Source organism: Oncorhynchus nerka, linkage group LG27 (genome assembly GCF_034236695.1).
Source record: "Oncorhynchus nerka isolate Pitt River linkage group LG27, Oner_Uvic_2.0, whole genome shotgun sequence".
NCBI classification, from domain to species: Eukaryota; Metazoa; Chordata; class Actinopteri; order Salmoniformes; family Salmonidae; genus Oncorhynchus; species Oncorhynchus nerka.
The window spans coordinates 21,141,956-21,166,623 of record NC_088422.1 but is presented as its reverse complement, the minus strand read 5'-3'; the positions used below and the strand labels follow the sequence as shown (position 1 = coordinate 21,166,623).

Below are 24,668 nucleotides of genomic sequence, written 5' to 3'. Positions count from 1 at the left end.
AAGCTGTTCTCTGTTTCGTCAGTAAGCTGTTCTCTGTTTGGCCAGTAAGCTGTTTTTTTCTGGTCAGTAAACTGTTCTCTGTCTGGTCAGTAAGCTATTCTCTGTCTGGTCAGTAAACTGTTCTCTGTCTGGTCAGTAAGCTGTCCTCTGTCTGGTCAGTAAGCTGTTCTCTGTCTGGTCAGTAAACTGGTTGGAAATTCAGAATCATCCCACTCTGTTCTTCAACCCCAAATTGAAAATTCCAGTACCACTTCCTTCACATGAGCTTTGGGCCAGGAAGTGTCAGGCAATACAGTGCTCAGTATTTACAGATTATGTTCCCAGGCTGCCAGTGGCTGCAAATGGCTGACTGGTGTACTTCCTGTGCCATCAATGTTGCCCACAAGATGAGTAGGATGCAAGAGCTCTACCAACACACACCTGGGCTGCAGTGCATAGCGCTTGACCAGGGCCCTTGGGGTATAATCCCTGTAGTGCACTATAAAGGGAATAGTGTGTCATTTCGGACATAGCCCTGGTTACTTCAGGATTAGGGCTACACACAGGAGAGTCACTTTTAGACATACATTTTCTCAGTCTCTTATCTCAGCTGTGGTCAAAGACTTATTTTATTCAAGTGACTGTTTTAGAGTAATTAGTGATAGTTGTTCAGGGTTGTGTTCATGAAGAACCAGATGGAAAAAAACAGACTGAAACAGGGAGGGACTAACTGGACCTTCTTGTTTTCTGCGGCAAACAAATTCAGCTAACGTGCCCGAATGTTCACAACCCAGGTCATTCACAGTTGAGTGAGACCAAATGCAAGGGATACATTTGGATCACTGTTTCTCTCCCATGTCTTTGACCTATGACCTGGGTGGAGTTTTAACCTGCATGTTTTACTGTGATGTGTTTTAGGGCTGCTCCGCTGCCACTCTACTGAGAAGGTATCACGTCGCCATGACGGAGAAGGGCACGCCTTCCTTGGCTGTGACCAAGGTTGCTCTGTCCTCGGGCTCAGAGACGGGAGGAGGTGGAATTGGAGAGGGACAGCCTGATGCCAGTAGTACCTACTCTGATCTATCGGCACTGGCCAACCTGTTTGAGAGTGAGGAGGGCTCCCAGTCAACTCCGGACCTGCCCCAGGACCCTGCTCAGAATCTAGCCCGACCAGGCCAGCTGCAGCCAGGGGACGGCCGACAGAACCTCCGCATGAAGTTCCACGGTGCCTTTAAGAAGGGCATCTCCAACCCCATGGACTTGCTGGAGTCTACCATCTATGAGTCACCCGTGGTGACTGGCCCCAAGAAAGCCCCCATGGACTCACTCTTTGACTATGGTACCTACAGTCACACCAACAACAAGAAGCAAGGCAGGAAGAAGCTCCTACGAGGGTGAGGAGGTACTTGTAATGGTGGCCACAGGGGTTCATGAGCTCATGCAGGCATAGATTGTTAAACAACATGTAGAGTTAGGAGAAGCATAGTAGATCAATTCCGGGGTACAGATGTAACCTACTGGGTTCGAACCCGGGTCTCCTGCACACCACAAAATTGTGTTAGCCCCTTGAGCTTAACGCCTATATATCAGCTCAGGGAGTCTTCAGGCGTCAGGCAAGGTTGTTCCTCATGCAAATGTCTTTCACCTAACTATACACTGAGTGTACAAAACATTAAGGACACTTTCCTAATAGTTGCACCCCAACGTTTTCTCCTCAGAACAGCCTCAATTCGTCGGGGCATGGACTATACAATGTGTCGAAAGTGTTCCACAGGGATGCTGGCTCTTATTGAATCCAATGCATCTCACTATTGTGTCAAGTTGGCTGGTTGACCTTTGGGTCGTGGAACATTCCTGATACACACGGGAAACTTAGCAGCGTTGCAGTTCTTGACACAAACCGGTGCGCCTGGCACCTACTACCATACCCTGTTCAAAGGCACTTAAATCATTTGTCTCAATCCATGTTTCAATTGTCTCAAGGCTTAAAAATCCTTCTTTAAAATGGCTCCTCCACTTAATCTACACTGATAGAAGGTGACATCAATAAGGGATCATAGCTTTCACCTGTTCAGCTGGTCAATCTATGTCATGGAAAGAGCAGATGTTTCTAACATTTTGTACACTCAGTGTACATAAACACCTAAAGTATGTGTTATACAGTACCAGTCAAAGGTTTGGACACACCTACTCATTCAAGGGTTTTTCTTTATTTATACTATTTTCTACTTTGTAGAATAATAGTGAAGACATCAAAACAATTAAATAACACATATGGAATCATGTAGTAACCAAAAAAAGTGTTAAACAAATCAAAATATATGTTACATTTGAGATTCTTCAAAGTAGCCACCCTTTGCCTTGATGACAGCTTTGCACACTCTTGGCATTAATTCAATTCAAGGGGCTTTATTGGCATGGAAAACATGTGTTAACATTGCCAAAACAAGTGAGGTAGATAATATACAAAAGTGAAATAAACAATAAAAATTAACAGTAAACATTACACATACAGAAGTTTCAAAACAATAAAGACATTACAAATGTCATACTATGTATATATACAGTGTTGCAACGATGTACAAATGGTTAAGGGTACACAAGAGAAAATAAATAAGCATAAATATGGGTTGTATTTACAATGGTGTTTGTTCTTCACTGGTTGCCCTTTTTCTTGTGGCAACAGGTCACAAATCTTGCTGCTGTGATGGCACACTGTGGAATTTCACCCAGTAGATATGGGAGTTTTCGAATTCTTTGTGGATCTGTGTAATCTGAGGGAAATATGTGTCTCTAATATGGTCATACATTTGGCAGGTCAGGAAGTGCAGCTCAGTTTCCACCTCATTTTGTGGGCAGTGTGCACATAGCCTGTCTTCTCTTGAGAGCCATGTCTGCCTACGGCGGCCTTTCTCAATGGCAAGGCTATGCTCACTGAGTCTGTACATAGTCAAAGCTTTCCTTAAGTTTGGGTCAGTCACAGTGGTCAGGTATTCTGCCACTGTGTACTCTCTGTTTAGGGCCAAATAGCATTCTAGTTTGCTCTGTTTTTTTGTTAATTCTTTCCAATGTGTCAAGTAATTATCTTTTTGTTTTCTCATGATTTGATTGGGTCTAATTGTGTTGCTGTCCTGGGGCTCTGTGGGGTGTGTTTGTGTTTGTGAACAGAGCCCCAGGACCAGCTTGCTTAGGGGACTCTTCTCCAGGTTCATCTCTCTGTAGGTGATGGCTTTGTTATCTTCTTGACGCACCCATCCCGTTAGCGGGATCATTTTCATCAACGGGTGACTTCAGATTCTAGTAGGATGAGGCCGGGTGCTGCAGACTTTTCAAGTGCCCGCGCCAATTCATTGATATATATGCTGAAGAGGGTGGGGCTTAAGCTGCATCCCTGTCTCAGCCCACGGTCCTGTGGGAAGAAATGTGTGTGTTTTTTGCCAATTTTAACCGCACACTTGCATTCGCACACTTGCATTATCTGAACCAGCTTCATGAGGAAGTGCTGAGCACTTGTTGGCTGCCTTTCCTTCACTCTGTGGTCCAACTCATCCCAAACTATCTCAATTGGGTTGAGGTCAGGGGATTGTGGAGGGCTGGTCATCTGATGCAGCACTCCATCACTCTCCTTCTTGGTCAAATAGCTCATATACAGCCTGGAGGTATGTTTTGTCATTGTCCTGTTGAAAAATGAATGATAGTCCCACTAAGCCCAAACCAGATAGGATGGCGTATTGCTGCAGAATGCTGTGGTAGCCATGCTGGTTAAGTGTGCCTTGAATTGTAAATGAATCACAGACAGTGTCACCAGCAAAGCACCCCCACACCACCACACCTCATCCCCCATGCTTCACGGTGGGAACCACACATGCAGAGATCATCCATTCACCTCCTCTGTGTCACAAAGAGACAGCAGTTGGAACCAAAAATCTCCAATTTGGACTCATCAGACCAAAGGACAGATTTCCACCAGTTTAATGTCCATTGCTCGTGTTTCTTGGCCCAAGCAAGTCTCCTCTTCTTATTGGTGTCCTTAGTAGTGTTTTTTGTTCTTGCAGCAATTCGACCATGAAGGTCTGATTCATGCAGTCTCTAAACAGTTGATGTTGAGATGTGTCTGTTACTTGAATTCTGTGAAGCATTTATTTGGGCTGCAATTTCAGAGGCTGGTAACTCTATTGAACTTATCCTCTGCAGCAGAGGTAACTATGGGTCTTCCTTTCCTGTGTCAGGCCTCATGAGAGCTTGACTGACATTCACGTCTTAAAGTAATGATGAACTGTCATTTCTCTTTGCATATTTTTTTCTTCTTTTTTTCCCACCTTTATTTAACCAGGTAGGCAAGTTGAAAACAAGTTCTCATTTACAATTGCGACCTGGCCAAGATAAAGCAAAGCAGTTCGACACATACAACGACACAGAGTTACACATGGAGTAAAACAAACATACAGTCAATAATACAGTATAAACAAGTCTATATACGATGTGAGCAAATGAGGTGAGACAAGGGAGGTAAAGGCAAAAAAACTGCCATGGTGGCAAAGTAAATACAATATAGCAAGTAAAACACTGGAATGGTAGATTTGCAGTGGAAGTATTTGTGCTGTTCTTGCCATAATATGGACCTGGTCTTTTACCAAATAAGGGTATCTACTGTATACCACCCATATCTTGTCACAACACAACAAATTGGCTCAAATGCATTAAGGAAAGAAATTCCACAAACTAACTTTTAAGAAGGCACAGCTGTTAATTGAGATGCATTCCAGGTGACTACCTCATGCAAAGACTGTGCAAAGCTGTCATCAAGGCAAAGGGTGGCTACTTTGAAGAATCTCAAATATAAAATATATTTTGATTTGTTTAACACATTTTTGGTTAACATGATTCCATGTGTTATTTCATAGTTTTGATGTCTACACTGCTATTCAACAATGTAGAAAATAGTAAAAATGAAAACCCTTGAATGAGTATGTGTGTCCAAACTTTTGACTAGTACTGTATGTGAGTGTAAATTATGCATGTCTATTGTCCTACACAGTAAGACTGAGATGTCCTGCGATGAAGGTGTGGACCCTACAGGCTCAGATCCACCCATGGTGATTAAAGAGTTTAACCGCACGCTGCTCTTCGATGGCGTGTCACAGGCCGACCCAGAGGCCCTTTCAGGCCTGCTGGAGTACCTGCAGGGTCACGACAAGAGGCTCACCGACGAGGAGTTCAAAGGTGAGATGATCCCAGTGGTGGGTGGAGCCCTCTGGTGCCAAATAGGCTCATTTGAGACAGGAGATATGTCAGCTTTCACAGCCAAAGGCAGAAAGGACAGAGGAAAAGAGAGAGAGTGTATGTGTGCTGAAGGGGAGAGCTTAAGATGTCCTATTCTAGCTACTAAAATAGCATATGAACTTTGTCTCAAACATTTCACCTCGGTTACAATCGTCTTATTCAAAGGGAAGCCTTAACTTTTAGTCCACTTAGCCCTGTGACTAACACCTTTAGTTTTTGTCATCCTGGAGTTTTGTCATGACTTCGTATAGTGATACTCAGTACAGATGTCTAAACAGACCTCTTTCTGCCCCTTGGGGTTCAACTCTGTCCTATCAGTACCCCCCCTCCCTGTTGTTTTTGGCTCCAAACAGTAGAGAGAAGGAAGATACTGTGATGTCCGAGGTTTTGTCCTGCCAGTGGCGTGTCCAATGATAGCTTCCTGTTGGCTGTGTATGTATGGGGTGGGGCTTTATAATAGAGAGAAATCAGAGCAAACTCTCCCCTCTGGGAAGAAAAGGACTAAAGGGGGCTTGACAGACTAGCTAAAAAACTCAGCCCAAAAGTCAACAATAGAAGCAGACAACTTAGTGCTTTAACATTTGGGTTGGGTGTTCTGTTTCTCATGATTGAGGCGTTTCCATTGTCAGTGAAATGTCACGCAAGCTTCCCTTTCTTATCGCTAACGATTTATCCCCGGTCTTTACTTCCTCTATTTTTGTGTTTGTGTCCCTAACCTCTTCCCCTTCTCTCAACTGGGAACCAGAGCCATGCTTTTAGAGAGTTGGGGCAATGCAGTTTCTGCATTTACATTACAAAGCAACATTCTATAGTAGCCATGTTAGCTCCCCAATAACATTTACATGTGGAATATTTAAACAATGCTATGTTACTGAATGTCTAGAACAATATTCAACATTCTAAAAGTTGTCCTAACTCCAAATATAAGGACACAAGGCAAGATCCAAATGCAGACACAGGAAGCAGATGGTTGATATTTATTAATCCAAGGGGTGGGCAAAAGGTAGGTCGGGGACAGGCGAGAGTTCATAAACCGGGTCAGACAAGGGGCAGTCTCGAGGTCAGGCCAGGCAGGGGTTTAGTAAACAGATTCGAGTCCAAACAGTACAAGGGGATAGGTAGGCTTGAAAACAGAACAGCCAGAGTGGTCAGGCAGGGGTTCAGGTGTCAGGACAGGCAAGGGTCAAAACCAGGAGGACTTGAACCAAAAGAAACCGCGAAAAAATAAATAGGAGCAAGGTTGACTTGGCAAACATGACAAACTAATACAGAGAGACAGGGAAAAATATACACACACAGGGTATAATTAGCGACACCTGGAGGGGGTGGAGACAATCACAAGGCCAGCTCAGGTTGTGACATATTTCAGAAATGGTTTATTAGCTGATTGCTTATGAACTTGGTGCTTGGTGTCACCCTGGCTACAAGATAGTTTTTCACATTAACAATGCACTTTGCTGCAGCAAAGCATTTTGATTTTTTTTACAATTTTCATTAATTACCAGAATTGTACATGTCCACTCTGAGTATCATTAATAACCATCCTTTGTTTTATTTTTTTCCAGAACCTTCTACAGGTAAGACGTGCCTGCCTAAAGCCCTTCTGAACCTGTACAACGGTCAGAATGACACCATCCCTCTGCTGATGAATATCGCAGAACAGACGGTCAACCTCCATGATTTCATCAACACACCCTTCAGAGATGTCTACTACAGAGGTGAGCTCTCTACTAGTGATGGGAAATTCGTGAACAGCACACTACTCATATTAGCGCTTCACTAAAAACACATTCCTGATCATTAGGCACTGACATTTTTTACCTTTATTTAACTAGGCAAGTCAGTTAAGAACAAATTCTTGTTTTCAATGACGGCCTAGGAACAGTGGGTTAACTGCCTGTTCAAGGGCAGAATGACAGATTTGTACCTTGTCAGCTCGGGGGTTTGAACTTGCAACCTTCCGGTTACTAGTCCAATGCTCTAACCACTAGGCTACCCCAAAATGAAATGAAACAGGGAGGGACTACTATCTGGACTTGGCCAATACAGATGCTCACTTTTGGTCTCCATTGCAAAACGTTTTAAAAAGTTTTCTGTTGCGTGCACTAATGAACATGACCCAGTACCGTAGGATCGTTTGACTAGGATTGAAGTAAATCCTATCCTTCTAATTGGATATTATCACTGGTACTATTGAAGTAAATCCTATCCTTCTAATTGGATATTATCACCGGTACTGTATGTCTATGATCTCATGTACCTGAAATAGATGGCCTACTATGCAGCGAGAGACCAAATGATCGAATCCCCCCCCACCCACACACACACCTTTGTTTTATTACAAAACTGGATAGCAATCGCTGAAGTTCACAAAGCATATTGCATGTACAGTAACAGACAGGTACATGAACTACAGCATGGTCAAGCAAGTTAATATTTCTGACATTTTTGGACCGGAGCTGCCACTATTCCAGCACCATTTCAACATCATCAAATCACCTATGCTTAGTCTAATACAGTGACAACTAAAACATACCCCCAAAAATATAAATATACAATTTAGTCTAATCAACGTAAGCTAAATATGATACGTCTGTCCATGGTTCTGATTTCTGTGTGTGTGTGTGTGTGTGTGTGTGTGCGTGCACACTTTCACGCAAGTAGAAAAACATGTTGACTCACCTTACTTGAAGAGAAACGCCAATGCCATCCTCCTCTCTTTCATGTTGATGAAACGGTCTATCACTCTGTCATACAGTACATGCTTTTAGTTTTTGTTATCCTAGGCTACCTGGCTCAAATGCTTTCTTGCGAGCCTAACTTCCATTCATGGGAAACGTTAGCTAATTAACATTAGCCTTCTACATCTAGCTACAGTTGAAGTCAGAAGTTTACATACACCTTAGCCAAATACATTTAAACTCAGTTTTTCACAATTCCTGACATTTAATCCTAGTAAAAATTCCCTGTCTTAGTCAGTTAGGATCACCACTTTATTTTAAGAATGTGAAATGTCAGAATAATAGAGAGCATGATTTATTTCAGCTTTAATTTCTTTCATCACATTCCCAGTGGGTCAGAAGTTTACATACACTCAATTAGTATTTGGTAGCATTGCCTTATAAATAGTTTAACTTGGGTCAAACATTTCGGGTAGCCTTCAACAAGCTTCTCACAATAAGTTGGGTGAATTATGGCCCATTCCTTCTGACATAGCTGGTGTAACTGAGTCAGGTTTGTAGGCCTCCTTGCTTGCAAACATGCTTTTTCAGTTCTGCCCACACATTTTCTACAGCATTGAGGTCAGGGCTTTGTGATGGCCACTACAATACCTTGACTTTGTTGTCCTTAAGCCATTTTGACACAACTTTGGAAGTATGCTTGGGGTCATTGTCCATTTGGAAGACCCATTTGCGACCAAGCTTTAACTTCCTGACTGATGTCTTGAGATGTAGCTTCAATATATCCACACAATTTCCTTCCTCACATTGCCATCTATTTTGTGAAGTGCACCAGACCCTCCTGCAGCAAAGCACCCCCACAACATGATGCTGCCACCCCGTGCTTCACGGTTGGGATGGTGTTCTTCGGCTTGCAAGCGTCACCCTTTTTCCTCCAAACATAACAATGGTCATTATGGCCAAACAGTTATATTTGTTTCATCAGACCAGAGGACATTTCTCAAAACTACGATCTTTGTCCCCATGTGCAGTTGCAAACCGTAGTCAGGCTTTTTCATGGCGGTTTTGGAGCAGTGGTTTCTTCCTTGCTGAGCGGCCTTTCAGGTTATGTCGATATAGGACTCGTTTTACTGTGGATATAGATACTTTTGTACCTGTTTCCTCCAGCATCTTCACAAGGTCCTTTGCTGTTATTCTGGGATTGATTTGCACTTTCCCAACAAAGTACGTTCAACTCTAGGAGACAGAACAAGTCTCCTTCCTGAGCAGTATGACGGCTGCGTGGTCCCATGGTGTTTATACTTGTGTACTCTTGTTTGTGCAGATGAACGTGGTACCTTCAGGCATTTGGAAATTGCTCCCAAGGATGAACCAGACTTGTGGAGGTCTGCAATTTGTTTTCTGAGGTCTTGGCTAATTTCTTTTGATTTTCCCATGATGTCAAGAAAAGAGGCACTGAGTTTGATGGTAGGCCTTGAAATATATCCACAGGTAGACCTCCAATTGACTCAAATGATGTCAATTAGCCTATCAGAACCTTCTAAAGCCATGACATAATTTTCTGAAATGTTCCAAGCTGTTTAAAGGCACAGTCAAGTTAGTGTATGTAAACTTCTGACCCACTGGAATTGTGATATGGTGAGTTATAAGTTAAATAATCTGTCTGTAAACAATTGTTGGGAAAATGAATTGTGTCATGCATAAAGTTGATGTCCTAACCGACTTGCCCAAACTATAGTTTGTTAGCAAGAAATTTGTGGAGTGGTTGAAAAACAGGTTTTAATGACTCCAACCTAAGTGTATGTAAACTTCTGACTTCAACTGTACATATTGAACTGCCATCCTCTCAGGCATGAGGCACAACAATGTATGAATTAATGGTTGGATCAGAATTGCCGTTATAATCATTGGCCAGTATGGAGAATTAAATAAAACCACAAGACCAAATCTCTGTCTCCAACTATGGCTAATTTAGGAAAGGGACAATTTTAGCTAGCTGGCTAGCTAGCCACCGTAGGACAAAAACACAATGACATGCAACAATTCAAGTTTTTCTCTCAATGACATGTGATCCTAATGGAGTTTGATAGGAGTGACTCCAAATCCAAGCTGGATTCCCTTGACACTTTATTTTGTTGCGCCAGGATCATTCACTGTTGAGCTCAGAATAGTTTAGCTTAACACTGATTGGCTTTTTTTTTTATACTGTACTTTTTTTTGTCAAGGGATGCCAGATGCTCGCCGGCTTCCCTTGTCTTCAATGCTATGGGTGGCAACAATGTCATACTCGTTTGGACCAGACAGCATCAGATATATGGCCTACAGGAAGAGAGACATAGGGGCGCTGTATCGGTCGCTCTGATTCATTCTCCTGTGAGAACATTCAGCCTCTTCCGATTGAGGGAAAATGATGAAACGCAGCAGGACAAAAGATCAATTATTATTATATATATTTTTTAATTGGTCAATTTGGGGGGGGGGGGGGGGGACTGGCTTCCCTTGGCATTCATGAAACGCCACTGGTGTTGACTGACTCATTTGCATGTCGCTAGGCCAGACGGCGCTCCACATCGCCATCGAGAGGCGCTGTAAGCAGTATGTGGAGCTGCTGGTGGAGAAAGGGGCGGATGTCCACGCCCAGGCCCGCGGACGCTTCTTCCAACCCAGGGACGAGGGGGGCTACTTCTACTTTGGTAAGACACCACAATGGTAGAATCAGATCTGATCCATTCTACTGTCTACAGAAGCTCTTTGTGGTCCTCATTGGACTATGTAAGATTCAGATTCAGGAGGTAATATTTATTACCATACCAAGAACCGAAGTCCTCAGTCAGCAGGAGCTTAATCAAATCATGCTTTATTTATACAGCATATTTCAGACATTGAATGTAATGTTTCAGACAATGTCCTTCAAATATAAAAATAAAAAAATAAATATTTACTACACAGCAAACATAAGAATATCAATAAAAACGGAATGACTAAAAAGCACCCTAAGGAATAGCAAAGATCTCTTTTATATATGCTTAAAGTGACAGTACAGTGCAGGAGTTTGGTTTAATCACATCATGAGACTTCTCAGGTATCCATTTGGTGCTATGTATAGTAAGTCATGCCATCCTAGTCTATTATTGAACGTTGGCAGTATTTCGATACTAGTAAAGTCATATTCTATTCCTCATGGTTTTCAATGACGTGTGTTGTTTTACATGACAGGGCGCCCTTGGTTCCCCACACAGTAAAAAAGTGGTTTTCTAGCTACCTCAGTGAGTCTTTATTGTACATGCCCAAAGGTTTGGGCTATAAAGACTGGATCGCTGCACAGTAGGATAACTTAGAATAAATATGTACTGGATCACAGCTAAGGTATTGCTTAGTTTCTCTTGTAAAATGCTTTCAGTTGCCATGGTAAAATGAACTGACATTTGAGGCCACCTTTCCCTTTTTACGTTGCTGTTTTGGGCTGGGCAAACACATTCAGGATAGTTCGATGGGCCAATGGTAAAGTCTGAAGTCATCAAAACGATAATTCTTAGTAGTCATCTCCAAAAAATGAAAAGAAAACATGTCACAAGTTCAACAAGTATTGCTGAGCAGTTTGGTGAAAGGTCTGTGTCTTGCTGTTGAAGAAAAGCAAACATACTGACTCGACTTCAGACGTGTGGGTTGCCCTTGCCTCGCTGACGTCACCGAGGTTGCTGGCCAAGAGTACATAGACAGAAAGCCTCCAAATGAAACTCACTCCATACTGCCCTCTGCTGATTGGACAGTATCCCTGAAACTCTCAACCCTGAACCCAACATTGGACTATAGCCAGAGTAGACTAGCCTACATGCCATTCACCTCAACTAGACCTTCCAGCCTCAAGTTCAATAAACAAATTTTCACACTATCCATTCAAACCGAACTGTGCTGGCTTGGATATGTTACCTTGCTTGACACTGTTCTTTCCAGCACTGTGTCAGCAACTATGGTGGATACGTAACCAGGCCTGTGCAGTACCCTACAGCTCGGCTTGGCTCAGGGATGTGAAAGGGCTATAAAGGAGATGGAGGGAGAGGCAGATAAAGAGATACAGGTAGAAAGAGAGAAGATTTTAGTAGGCAAATATATACCCAAAATACTCTCTACTGTCAATGTTAATGTATTAATGCATTCAATTCCATGCTCATCACCCGAGGGATGATATCCAGTTGCACTAAGTGCGACTGTCATTCCCAAATCATTCTCAAATCCCGGTGTGTCTCTGGCACAGTGCTAGTCATTCGCTACGGAGCTTTGTGCTGAGGTGAACAGGAAACCTGGCAGAGAGGCGACAGCTAATGTGATTTAGCGCTATACTAACACTCAACGAGCACCCATGCAAATTCATGAAGAGGAGCGTTTCCCATGCGTGGTGACAGGGTAATCTGTCACCCATGGCAACAGCTTGTTTTCAGCAGCTGCTTTTGGCACATTGGTTTCAATACATGGGCCACTCCCTCAGACAAGTGGTACTAATTGGGCTCTTTTCATTGCAAGAATTTAAGTCCAATCTTTGATCCACGTATAGGGAGCATTGCAAAGACATGCTTAAAGTGGTTTGCTGTTTCACATGAACTTTTCATGAACACATAAACTTCAATTCCTGGAGTGGATAGAGACTGCCTGAGTACCAGGTCAGCAGGGGTTTGGGACTTTTCTATTGGTTCCATTGTAAAAAGGGGATCCTTTTGATGTATGTGCTTGTTGCTGTATGTCTCTGACGGTATCTCTTTGGCCAGGCGAGCTGCCTCTGTCGCTGGCAGCGTGCACCAACCAGCCAAACATGGTACACTACCTGACCGAGAACGCCCACAAGAAAGCCGACCTTAGACGGCAGGACTCACGCGGCAATACTGTGCTGCACGCCCTGGTGCACATCGCCGACAACACTCGGGACAACACCCGCTTCCTCACTAAGATGTATGACCTGCTGCTGACCAAGTGTGCCAAGCTCTACCCAGAAGGCAGTCTTGAGGACGTGCTCAACAACGACGGCATGTCGCCCCTCATGATGGCGGCCAAGCTGGGAAAAATTGGGGTGAGATTGAGAATGAACACATATCACATGTATGTGGAACTATAATCTTAAAGGGATATTTTGAGTAACATTAGCAATGCCAATGGGAATGCTTTTGCGTAGCGCTTCAAGGGGTTAGGTATTGTATTAATGACAAAAATCCAATCACATGCATTATAAAATAGACAAAGGTAAACGTTTTAATTATTATTTTCTCCAAGGTTTTCCAGCACATAATTCGCAGGGAGATCAAGAACGAGGAGGCGCGTCACCTCTCTCGGAAGTTTAAGGACTGGGCGTACGGCCCCGTGTACTCCTCCCTGTACGACCTCTCCTCCCTGGACACCTGTGGAGAGGAGGTGTCCGTGCTAGAGATCCTGGTCTACAACAGCCGCATTGAGGTGTGTGATACCCGGCTGAGCTAAAGCCTGGGCTTTAAAGCTCTGGGAGCTAAACTCAAGTCTTCAGTGTATGTTTTGTGGCTAAGCATATGAGGTGTGGCATGATAGACAGGGTCTACGTGTTTTTCTATCTGTACCTGTAATAGATGTTTTACTGAGAGAAAGGGAGAGCCATTATAGTCCTAGGAAAGATGGAAGATGATGTCTCTTTCACACCATACTCACTTACCATTCGTGCATGTCTTCCTGCACTGTCCACAGAATCGCCATGAGATGCTGGCTGTGGAGCCCATCAACGAGCTGCTGAGAGCCAAGTGGCAGAAGTTTGCTGCCGTCACCTTCTACATCAGTGTTGTGTCCTACCTGTTGACCATGATCATCTTCACCCTGGTGGCCTACTACCGCCCATCCCAGGGAACGGTACGTATGTGCCCAACAACTATCATACAAATACAAAAAATGTATGCATTTATACAATGTATGAAAGTGTTGGCCAAGTGGCATTATTATTATATTACTATACGTATACTGTGAAAACAGTATGGGTGTCACCACCAGCAAAGCTTTAACTCTGTTTGTCCCCACCCAGCCTCCGTACCCCTATACCACCAACACAGACTACCTGCGTATGGTAGGGGAGATTGTCACCCTGTGCTCTGGAGTCTTTTTCTTCCTCACCAATGTGAGTTTTTCCTTCCGGTTGAAGCATCCAATCAGTCAGACAGCTTTGAATGTTGACTCTACAATAAACAACTTCTTTCAAAGATGCCTCAATGTGTACACAAACATACACTTTTGCTATAAATCTTAGATCTACCCTGTAAATGTATCTTGTTCTTTTCTGACATTCATTGAATCAATCATTTCCTCTCTCTCCCCCCGCTTTGTAGATTAAGGACCTCTTACTGAAGAAATGCCCTGCGGTGAACTCAGTATTTGTCAATGGATCTTTTCAACTGCTCTAGTAAGACTCCAGCCCCCCCCACCTCCTCTGTAGCTCCCTCTGGCTTGTACTCGAGGCTTATTTCTCATCCTCTTTTAATTGAGTCATCTAATGAATTCCACATTAAAGCCTCCATTTCCCTGGTACGTTTTATAGTTTACATCTTCTTTAATTAAACCTACGATCCCATCAAAGAGCAGAGGATTTTCGAGCTCCGCTCCAAAGCATGTTTGTTTTCATCATTAACGCTGCGTCTGCGAGAGCCTACACGGTGTGCCCGTTAAATGCCAAATGGCATTCCCGTGTAGGTAGGAGAATGATTATTTTTATTTTTATTTGAACCTTTATTTAACTAGGCAAGTCAGTTAAGAACAAATTCTTATTTACAATGATGGCCTAGGAACAGAGGTTAACTGCCTTTTTCAGGAGCAGAACGACAGATTTTTACCTTGTCAGCTCAGGGATTCGATCTAGCAACCTTTTGGTTACCTTTCGGTTACTGGCACAATGCTCTAACATTATTGTACAACGTGTATCTTGTACATTTCGGCCCGTTTTCTTCCATTTGGGGCAAATGAACACGGCCCAACTCTTCTATATATTTTTTTAGCTTCATCTACTCTTTGCTGGTGATAGTGACTGCAGCCCTCTACCTGTCGGGTATCGAGGCCTATGTGGCTGTGATGGTGTTTGCGTTGGTCCTGGGCTGGATGAACACTCTCTACTTCACCAGAGGCCTGAAGCTCACCGGCACCTACAGCATTATGATACAGAAGGTATCACTCTTTCATCCATCACATTGAATTTGAAATGAATGTGGACTTCTTTGGACACTAGATGGCAGATCACAATTTATCCTTCTTCTTTGGCTCTCAGATTCTCTTCAAAGATTTGTTCCGGTTTCTGCTGGTCTACCTGCTCTTCATGATTGGATACGCGTCAGGTACAGTGTCCTCTACTCAGCACTTCTTCTTCTCAGCAGTCTGATGACCAGTTGAAACAGAAGAGAACTTCCCTCATCTCCTCATGTCTCCCATCTCCTCCCCAGCTCTAGTGTCCCTCCTGACAGTGTGCCCAGGGCCGGAAGAGGTGTGTCCAGAGAAAGGTGGCTGCCCCACATACCCCCAGTGCCGGGACACAAACACCTTCAGCAAATTCCTGTTGGACCTGTTCAAACTGACCATCGGGATGGGCGATCTGGACATGGTCAGCAGGACTCAGTACCCGGCTGTCTTCCTCATCCTGCTGGTCACCTACATCATACTCAGCTTTGTTCTACTGCTCAACATGTTGATCGCTCTGATGGGAGAGACGGTGAGCCAGGTGTCCAAGGAGAGCAAGAAGATCTGGAAGCTGCAGGTGAGTGAGGAGGACAGCTGATGGACATCTAGGTTCCCTAGAATTCATTAGTGCACATTGTAGTAAATGTTTTGCAACAGAAAACAAAAAACGATAATTTCTTATTGGACAGAAAGTGCAGAAAATCAGCTTTCTTTTTGGTGCCTAATTAACACAACCTTGTTATCCTCTGTTGACGGCATTATGCACACTGCATCGTCTAGGCAGAGCCACATTATATTATGAAAGACACAAATGCATGTCGGTTGACATTCTGTTTTAACGACAGTGGGCTACGACCATCCTGGACATCGAACGCTCCTTCCCTGTGTGTCTGCGGAAGTCATTTCGGTCTGGGGAGATGGTGACAGTGGGGAAGAACTGGGACGGCACCCCTGACTGCCGCTGGTGCTTCAGGTACAGTCAATTCTCTGGACTCTCACCCCTCTCTGCACTAAAGAAATGTGTCTGATTGGTCAGTCAGACAGCCCAGTGTGTTCTTTTTGTGATATGCTATATTTTCTGAAAAAGTTATTCTGGGGGCCTCCTGAGTGGTGCGTCTTGACCGGGAATCCCAGAGGGCGACGCACAGTTGGCCAAGCGTAGACCGTGTTAGGGGAGGGTTTGGCCAGGGGGGCTTTACTTGGCTCATTGTGCTCTAGCGACTCCTTGTAACAGGCCGGGCGCCTGCAGGCTGACTTCGGTCGTCAGTTGAACAGTGTTTCCTCTGACACATTGGTGTGGCTGGCTTCCGGGTTAAGCTTGGCGGGTGTTAAGGGCTTGGTGGGTCATGTTTTGGAGGGCACATGACTCGACCTTCGCGGTTTGGCGGGTCATGTTTCGGAGGGCGCATGACAAACATCTTCTAATGCAAACATCTTCTGTGGTCACCCAGGGTGGATGAGGTCAACTGGTGCCACTGGAATCAGAACCTGGCCATAATCAACGAAGACCCGGGCAAGAACGTAACAGAGACCCTCCAAACCTCCAGTACAGTTCATCAAACTGTCCGTGGCCTGAGGAGAGGTGAGACTCTTATACTCGGTTTCTAATAAATGCTCACACAGTTTACAAAGACAAATGTACAGTGTATAAGGGCAAGGTAAATCACATTAGCCAACCTTTGACCTTTGTTCCCCAACCTCCTGTAGATCGTTGGTCCACGATGGTGCCGCGAGCTATGGAGCAGAATAAAAGGCAGCAACCACGGGATCTAGTATTGGAAATGGAGCCACTGACATCCAGACATTGAACCTGTGCAGGGCCAATGGGGGGCCCCGGGTCCTTAAGAACACCCTGCAGATCGGAGGTCATCATACTCAAACTGACAAAAAAGTGTTGGGCCACAAAGTTTGCCACTTTGCACAAAACTCTGTTGCCAAATATATGTATTTAAGTATTATAAGAAAATTGAACAGATTTTTAGAACGTTATGAATCTAACGTATGTTCAAGCCAACCATTCATTGCTCTAAATAGGATTCTACTTGATGGTATTAACCCAGGGGGAAGGTGCATCTTTACCTGGTCGCTGGTTCGAATCCCCGAGTTGACTAGATGAAAAATCTGTTAATGTGCCTTGAGCTAGGCACCTGTATGTACAGTTGAAGTTGGAAGATTACATACACCTTAGCCAAATACATTTAAACTCAGTTTTTTACAATTCCTGACATTTAATCCTCGTAAAAATTCCCTGTCTTAGGTCAGTTAGGATCACCACTTTATTTTAAGAATGTGGAATGTCAGAATAAGTAGAGTGATTTATTTCAGCTTTAATTTCTTTCATCACATTCCCAGTGGGTCAGAAGTTTACATCCACTCAATTAGTATTTTGTAGCATTGCCTTTAAATTGTTTAACTTGGGTCAAACGTTTTAGGTAGCCTTCCACAAACTTCACACAATAAGTTGGGTGAATTTTGGCCCATTCCTCCTGACAGAGCTGGTGTAACTGAGTCAGGTTTGTAGGCCTCCATGCTCGCACACGCTTTTTCAGTTCTGCCCACAAATTTTCTATAGGATTGAGGTCAGGGCTTTGTGATGGCCAATACCTTGACTTTGTTGTCCTTAAGCCATTTTGCCACAACTTTGGAAGTATGCTTGGGGTCATTGTCCCTTTGGAAGACCCATTTGCGACCAAGCTTTAACTTCCTGACTGATGTCTTGAGATGTTGCTATAATATATCCACATCATTTTCCTCCCTCATGATGCCATCAATTTTGTGAAGTGCGTCTCCTTCCTGAGCGATCTGACGGCTGCGTGGTCCTATGGTGTTTATACTTGCGTACTATTGTTTGTACAGATGAATGTGGTACCTTCAGGCTTTGGGAAATTGCTCCCAAGAATGAACCAGACTTGTGGAGGTCTACATTTTTTGGGGGCTGATTTGTTTAGATTTTTCCATGATGTCAAGCAAAGAGGCACTGGGTTTGAAGGTAGGCCTTGAAATACATCCAACAGGTACACCTCCAATTGACTCAAATGATGTCAATTAGCCTATCAGAAGCTTCTGAAGCCATGACATCATTTTCAGGAATTTTACAAGCTGTTTAAAGGCACAGTCATCTTAGTGTATGTAAACTTCTGACCAACTGGAATTGTGATACAGTGAATTATAAATGAAATAATCTGTCTGTAAAAAATTGTTGGAAAAATTTCCTAACCGACTTGCCAAAATTATAGTTTGTTCACAAAAAAATTGTGGAGTGGTTGGAAAAGGAGTTTTAATGACTCCAACATACAGTATGTATGTACAGTTGAAGTTGGAAGTTAACATATACTTAGGTTGGAGTCATTAAAAGTTGTTTTTCAACCACTCCACAAATTTCTTGTTTACAAACTATAGTTTTGGCAAGTCGGTTAGGACATCTACTTTGTGCATGACACAAGTCATTTTTCCAACAACCAAATCATGCACCCAGGGGGAGCCCCAGGACCGAGTTTGGGAAACCCTGTACTAAAAGACACACGAGTTATTGTTATACTGTGCCTTCGGAAAGTATTCAGACCCCTTGACTTTTTCCACGTTTTGTTACGTTTTTAAAAATCTACACACAATACCCCATAATGACAAAGCGAAAACAATTTTTTTTAAATGTTGCTAATTTATTAAAAATAAAAAACTGAAATACCTTATTTACATAAGTATTCAGACCCTTTGCTATGAGACTCGAAATTGAGCTCCGGTGCATCCTGTTTCCATTGATCATCCTTGAGATGTTTCTACAACTTGATTGGAGTCCACCTGTGGTAAATTCAATTGATGGGACATGATTTGGAAAGGCACACACCTGTCTATATAAGGTCCCGCAGTTGACAGTGCATGTCAGCGCAAAAACCAAGCCATGAGTTTGAAGAAATTGTGTTGAGGTACGTATCTGGAAAAGGATACAAAACATTTCTGCACCATTGAAGGTCCCCAAGAACACAGTGGCCTCCATCATTCTTAAATGGAAGAAGTTTGGAACCACCAAGACTCTTCCTAGAGCTGGCCAAACTGAGCAATCAGTTTGGCAGAAGGGCCTTGGTCAGGGAGGTGACCAAGAACCCAATGGTCACTCTGACAGAGTTCCAGAATTACTTTGTGGAGATGGGAGAAACTTCCATCTCTGCAGCACTCCACCAATCAGGCCTTTATGGTAGAGTGGCCAGACGGAAGCCACTCCTCAGTAAAAGGCACATGACAGCCAGCTTGGAGTTTGCCAAAAGGCACTTAAAGACTCTCAGACCATGAGAAACAAGATTATCTGGTCTGATTGAACACTTTGGTCTGAATGCCAAGTGTCATGTCTGCAGAGAAGAATGTGAGAAACTAGTCAAATACAGGTGTGCCAAGCTTGTAACGTCATACCCAAGCAGACTCGAGGCTGTAATCGCTGCCAAAGGTGCTTCAAAAAAGTACTGAGTAAAGGGTCTGAATACTTATGTAAATGCAGTATATATACAGTGCCTTGCGAAAGTATTCGGCCCCCTTGAACTTTGCGACCTTTTGCCACATTTCAGGCTTCAAACATAAAGATATAAAACTGTATTTTTTTTTGTGAAGAATCAACAAGTGGGACACAATCATGAAGTGGAACGACATTTATTGGATATTTCAAACTTTTTTAACAAATCAAAAACTGAAAAATTGGGCGTGCAAAATTATTCAGCCCCCTTAAGTTAATACTTTGTAGCGCCACCTTTTGCTGCGATTACAGCTGTAAGTCGCTTGGGGTATGTCTCTATCAGTTTTGCACATTGAGAGACATTTTTTCCCATTCCTCCTTGCAAAACAGCTCGAGCTCAGTGAGGTTGGATGGAGAGCATTTGTGAACAGCAGTTTTCAGTTCTTTCCACAGATTCTCGATTGGATTCAGGTCTGGACTTTGACTTGGCCATTCTAACACCTGGATATGTTTATTTTTGAACCATTCCATTGTAGATTTTGCTTTATGTTTTGGATCATTGTCTTGTTGGAAGACAAATCTCCGTCCCAGTCTCAGGTCTTTTGCAGACTCCATCAGGTTTTCTTCCAGAATGGTCCTGTATTTGGCTCCATCCATCTTCCCATCAATTTTAACCATCTTCCCTGTCCCTGCTGAAGAAAAGCAGGCCCAAACCATGATGCTGCCACCACCATGTTTGACAGTGGGGATGGTGTGTTCAGGGTGATGAGCTGTGTTGCTTTTACGCCAAACATAACGTTTTGCATTGTTGCCAAAAAGTTCCATTTTGGTTTCATCTGACCAGAGCACCTTCTTCCACATGTTTGGTGTGTCTCCCAGGTGGCTTGTGGCAAACTTTAAACAACACTTTTTATGGATATCTTTAAGAAATGGCTTTCTTCTTGCCACTCTTCCATAAAGGCCAGATTTGTGCAATATACGACTGATTGTTGTCCTATGGACAGAGTCTCCCACCTCAGCTGTAGATCTCTGCAGTTCATCCAGAGTGATCATGGGCCTCTTGGCTGCATCTCTGATCAGTCCTCCTTGTATGAGCTGAAAGTTTAGAGGGACGGCCAGGTCTTGGTAGATTTGCAGTGGTCTGATACTCCTTCCATTTCAATATTATCGCTTGCACAGTGCTCCTTGGGATGTTTAAAGCTTGGGAAATCTTTTTGTATCCAAATCCAGCTTTAAACTTCTTCACAACAGTATCTCGGACCTGCCTGGTGTGTTCCTTGTTCTTCATGATGCTCTCTGCGCTTTTAACGGACCTCTGAGACTATCACAGTGCAGGTGCATTTATACGGAGACTTGATTACACACAGGTGGATTGTATTTATCATCATTAGTCATTTAGGTCAACATTGGATCATTCAGAGATCCTCACTGAACTTCTGGAGAGAGTTTGCTGCACTGAAAGTAAAGGGGCTGAATAATTTTGCACGCCCAATTTGACAGTTTTTGATTTGTTAAAAAAGTTTGAAATATCCAATAAATGTCGTTCCACTTCATGATTGTGTCCCACTTGTTGTTGATTCTTCACAAAAAAATACAGTTTTATATCTTTATGTTTGAAGCCTGAAATGTGGCAAAAGGTCGCAAAGTTCAAGGGGGCCGAATACTTTCGCAAGGCACTGTATATATATTTTGTTTTGCAACAATTTCGAAAAATATTGGATGTAGATTATTATAATATATATGTATATTTTAAACCTTTATGTAACTAGGCAAGTCAGTTGAGAACAAATTCTTATTTACAATGAAGGCCTACACCGGCCAAACCTGGATGGCGCTGGGCCAATTGTGCGCCGCCCTATCACGGCCCGTTGAGATACAGCCCGGATTCAAACCAGGATGTCTGTAGTGATGCCTCAAGCACTGAGATCCAGTGCATTTTACTGCTGCGACACTCGGAAGGGAAAAAAAACAATTGAATCCATTTTAGAATAAGGCAACAGTACAGAATGTCACCTTTTCATTTGAGGGTATTTTCATACATATCTGTTTTACAGTTTAGAAATGAAGCACTGTATGTATCTAGTCCCCCCATTTGAAGGTGTCATAAGTATTGGACAAATTCACTTCAAAAGTCTAGTATTTGGTCCCTAGCATGCAATGACTACATCCCGTGATTGGGAGTGTGCAAAGCTGTCACCAAGGCAAAGGGTGGCTACTTTGAAGAATCTCAAATTTAAAATATATTTTGATTTCTTTAACACTTTTTTGGTTACTATGTAGAAAATAGTAAAAATAAAGACAAACCCTTGCATGAGTAGGTGTTCTTAAACTTTTGACCGGTAGTGTATGTCTCTGAACACTTAATTAATTAGGGTTCTACCAAGTAAGAAAGTAAGTAAGAAAGTTATAGATGCAGAAAGATCACGCCCCCTAAACATGATGACCTCTTAACATAACTAATAACAGGAGAGGTTATCATTTTTTGGGGTATGATATTTATGCTTTTCTAAACATATTCTATTGTTATTTACAATAAAAATGACTCCAAAATGACACAATACATTATTTAGCATTAATTTCTATTGTAGAGTCACAGAATTCATGTAGCCATTGCATGCTAGGAATATGGGACCAAATACTATTACTTCTGACTCAATTTAATTCACTTTAAGTGAACTTGGCCAAATACATATGACACCTTCAAATGGGGGGGGGGGGGGGGGGGGCAGATACATAAAGTGCTTGCATTTCTAAATGGTAAAACAGATTTATGAGAATACCCTACAATAAAAGGTGACATTCTGTACTGTCGCCTCATAAAACATTTGATCTCAAAACCAAAATGCTGGAGTATAGAGCCAAATGAAAAGTTTTAAACGTCACTGTCCAAGGAAATACATTGGGGTGTGTATGTACATGTGTTTTTAGAGGTTTGGTGTTCTATGAAAATATACCTTAATTTAAGACTGAAACATTTGCTACTGATCCAATATCACCCAGGGAATGGTTTTGAATATGGAGGCATTACTATTGCAGTGAGGAATATTTAAGACGTCAATTTAAGATTGTGTTTTGAGGCCATTTTGGGACATTATTGGATGAATGTCTTCCTATGTGTTTCGATGTTTTTTATACAATTCTTTATACATTTTGCAACAAAGTTAACTCCTGGTCCTTTGTGCCTTTTTTATGAATGAATCATATGACATAATATCAAATTGCATGAGCTATATGATTTCTTGCTGTTCTGAATCTGCAATCAACAGCAATCCTTATGTTGGTCAGCAGATGGAAGCAGAGGTCTAAATTCCTAAATATGCTCAGTGGCCTTTCTTCCCTACAGCACAAAGGTTGTATTCATTAGGCACTAAACGGAAGGAAACAAACTGAAACAGTAAGGGACCACCTGAACTTGTGCAATAAGAAATGCTCTTTTTCCACTGCAAAATGTTTTGCTACGGTGTGCCCAAATGAATACGACCCTGACTAATTACTTCTCCAATTTAAAAACAAAAGTCAAAGCCTACTACCTAGTTTTTCTCCTTTATTCATCCACCTTGCTCCTATGTCTTCTCCTGTTGTCTGGTTAAACAGTCATATGTCTCAGATAGGTAGTAGGCAGAAGTGCTGCAGGGCCTGTATTAACAATAAGGGGTGCTGATGTAGGATCAGGTCCCCCCTATCCATATAATCTTATTTATTATGATCTCAAAGGGAAATCATATGCACTTTGTGAATATGGACCCAGAGCCTCATCCATCACTTTCCCACCTCCCTCCCTCCCTCCCTCCATCCATCCATCCCTCACTCCATCCCTCCCTCACTCCCTCCCTCCCTAGCCTTGCTGAAGGACACCGGGAATCTCTTGCTACCTCACAGGAGAGGCTAATCCTCTTTGCCCCAACTTTAACTGGGGCACTAATCCTCCATGTTTATCTAAGCAGTGTGAGCACCTAGCTAGCTCTGCTGACAACTTGGCCTGCCCTCCTCCCTCCCTGCAACCTCATTATCTAGGACAGGGCCAGGGTTTGCTAGTGTCACCGTCAACAACCCTCTCTGGAACCGCACACTTACACAGGAAGTCGTTAAGCTAGTGATTTTCTCTCATATGCTGTACTAGCCTTGCGTCATCGTATGAGTAACTGTGTCTCTGACGCAACACCACAAGTGGTAGATAAGTGGGGTCAGTCCCTGTGTTGGGGTCTGTAATTGGTTGACTGTCTATAACACATTGTTTACTGTCATTATAGGGCCATTCTTATACAACAGAGCTGTAGCTGGCAGCACACCTTGTCCAGATATTGCCACCTAACCAATTAGGCCATTAGAATTAGAGCCTGATGAGTCTGAAGGTGATGATACCACAGAGTTTCTAAACCCAGAGGCCCAACATAGCAAGTCTTCCGGGAAGACTTGAGAAGCAGACTTGGCAGACCAGACGGGGGTTTGAAAAGTCAATAAGAGAAGTTTAAATGTCTTCCTGGTTGTTATTTTTCTCAATCTAAAGGCAAAACCTAGATTTGAGCCGATGTCTTAAGTAGTTGAACATGTTATTACTCCAACCTCATGAAAGTGACAAACTGACACATTTCCATTTTTGTCAAAAACAGCTTTATATCGAATGAGTGCCTTTGATTTGACGGCCTGTACATGCTCAGTTTGGCATGAGATGACCATTAGACCCGATGACGTGTTTCTGTGCATGAGTTTAGCTAGCCAATGTCGCCATGACATCGCCTACAATTGTGATCGGGAATTTCTATTGCTGAAATACTTTCTACAAATCTTCATACTAAACCATCTTTGATTATATTATATGGGCTTCAGTCTTGCTCAGCACTCCACTCATGCTTGCCTTTGTCACTCACTGCTGCTTTTCTTGTGTTTTGGTTTGCGTACATTATGATATTGACAGCATCCAACTCAGATCAAGTGTCCTGCCCAGCCCATTGGATCATTCATTACTTTTTCAATAATGAATATCAGTCGAAAATTGCGCCATTTTTTTGTATCATTATTAAAGACACTCGAATCAAAGCAAAGTTTATTTGTCACGTGTGCCGAATACAACAGGTGTAGTAGACCTTACAGTGAAATGCTTACTTACAGGCTCTAAC

General features: G+C 42.9%; 1 protein-coding gene across 1 annotated transcript in view; it reads left to right on the top strand.

Moving 5' to 3' along the window:
• LOC115111338 (transient receptor potential cation channel subfamily V member 4-like) overlaps positions 1–23,077 on the top strand; it is a 36,657-nt gene extending 13,580 nt beyond the window's left edge. The window contains exons 2-16 of the mRNA XM_029637277.2: positions 898–1,373; positions 5,018–5,202; positions 6,828–6,980; positions 10,496–10,636; positions 12,707–13,005; positions 13,206–13,385; positions 13,647–13,805; positions 13,975–14,067; positions 14,276–14,349; positions 14,939–15,104; positions 15,205–15,271; positions 15,377–15,687; positions 15,956–16,083; positions 16,562–16,692; positions 16,818–23,077. Coding sequence (XP_029493137.1) covers positions 940–1,373; positions 5,018–5,202; positions 6,828–6,980; positions 10,496–10,636; positions 12,707–13,005; positions 13,206–13,385; positions 13,647–13,805; positions 13,975–14,067; positions 14,276–14,349; positions 14,939–15,104; positions 15,205–15,271; positions 15,377–15,687; positions 15,956–16,083; positions 16,562–16,692; positions 16,818–16,918 — 2,622 coding nt within the window. The 5' untranslated portion in view covers positions 898–939 and the 3' untranslated portion in view covers positions 16,919–23,077. The remainder of the gene's footprint in view (positions 1–897; positions 1,374–5,017; positions 5,203–6,827; positions 6,981–10,495; positions 10,637–12,706; positions 13,006–13,205; positions 13,386–13,646; positions 13,806–13,974; positions 14,068–14,275; positions 14,350–14,938; positions 15,105–15,204; positions 15,272–15,376; positions 15,688–15,955; positions 16,084–16,561; positions 16,693–16,817) is intronic.
• The last annotated feature ends 1,591 nt before the right edge of the window (positions 23,078–24,668 follow it).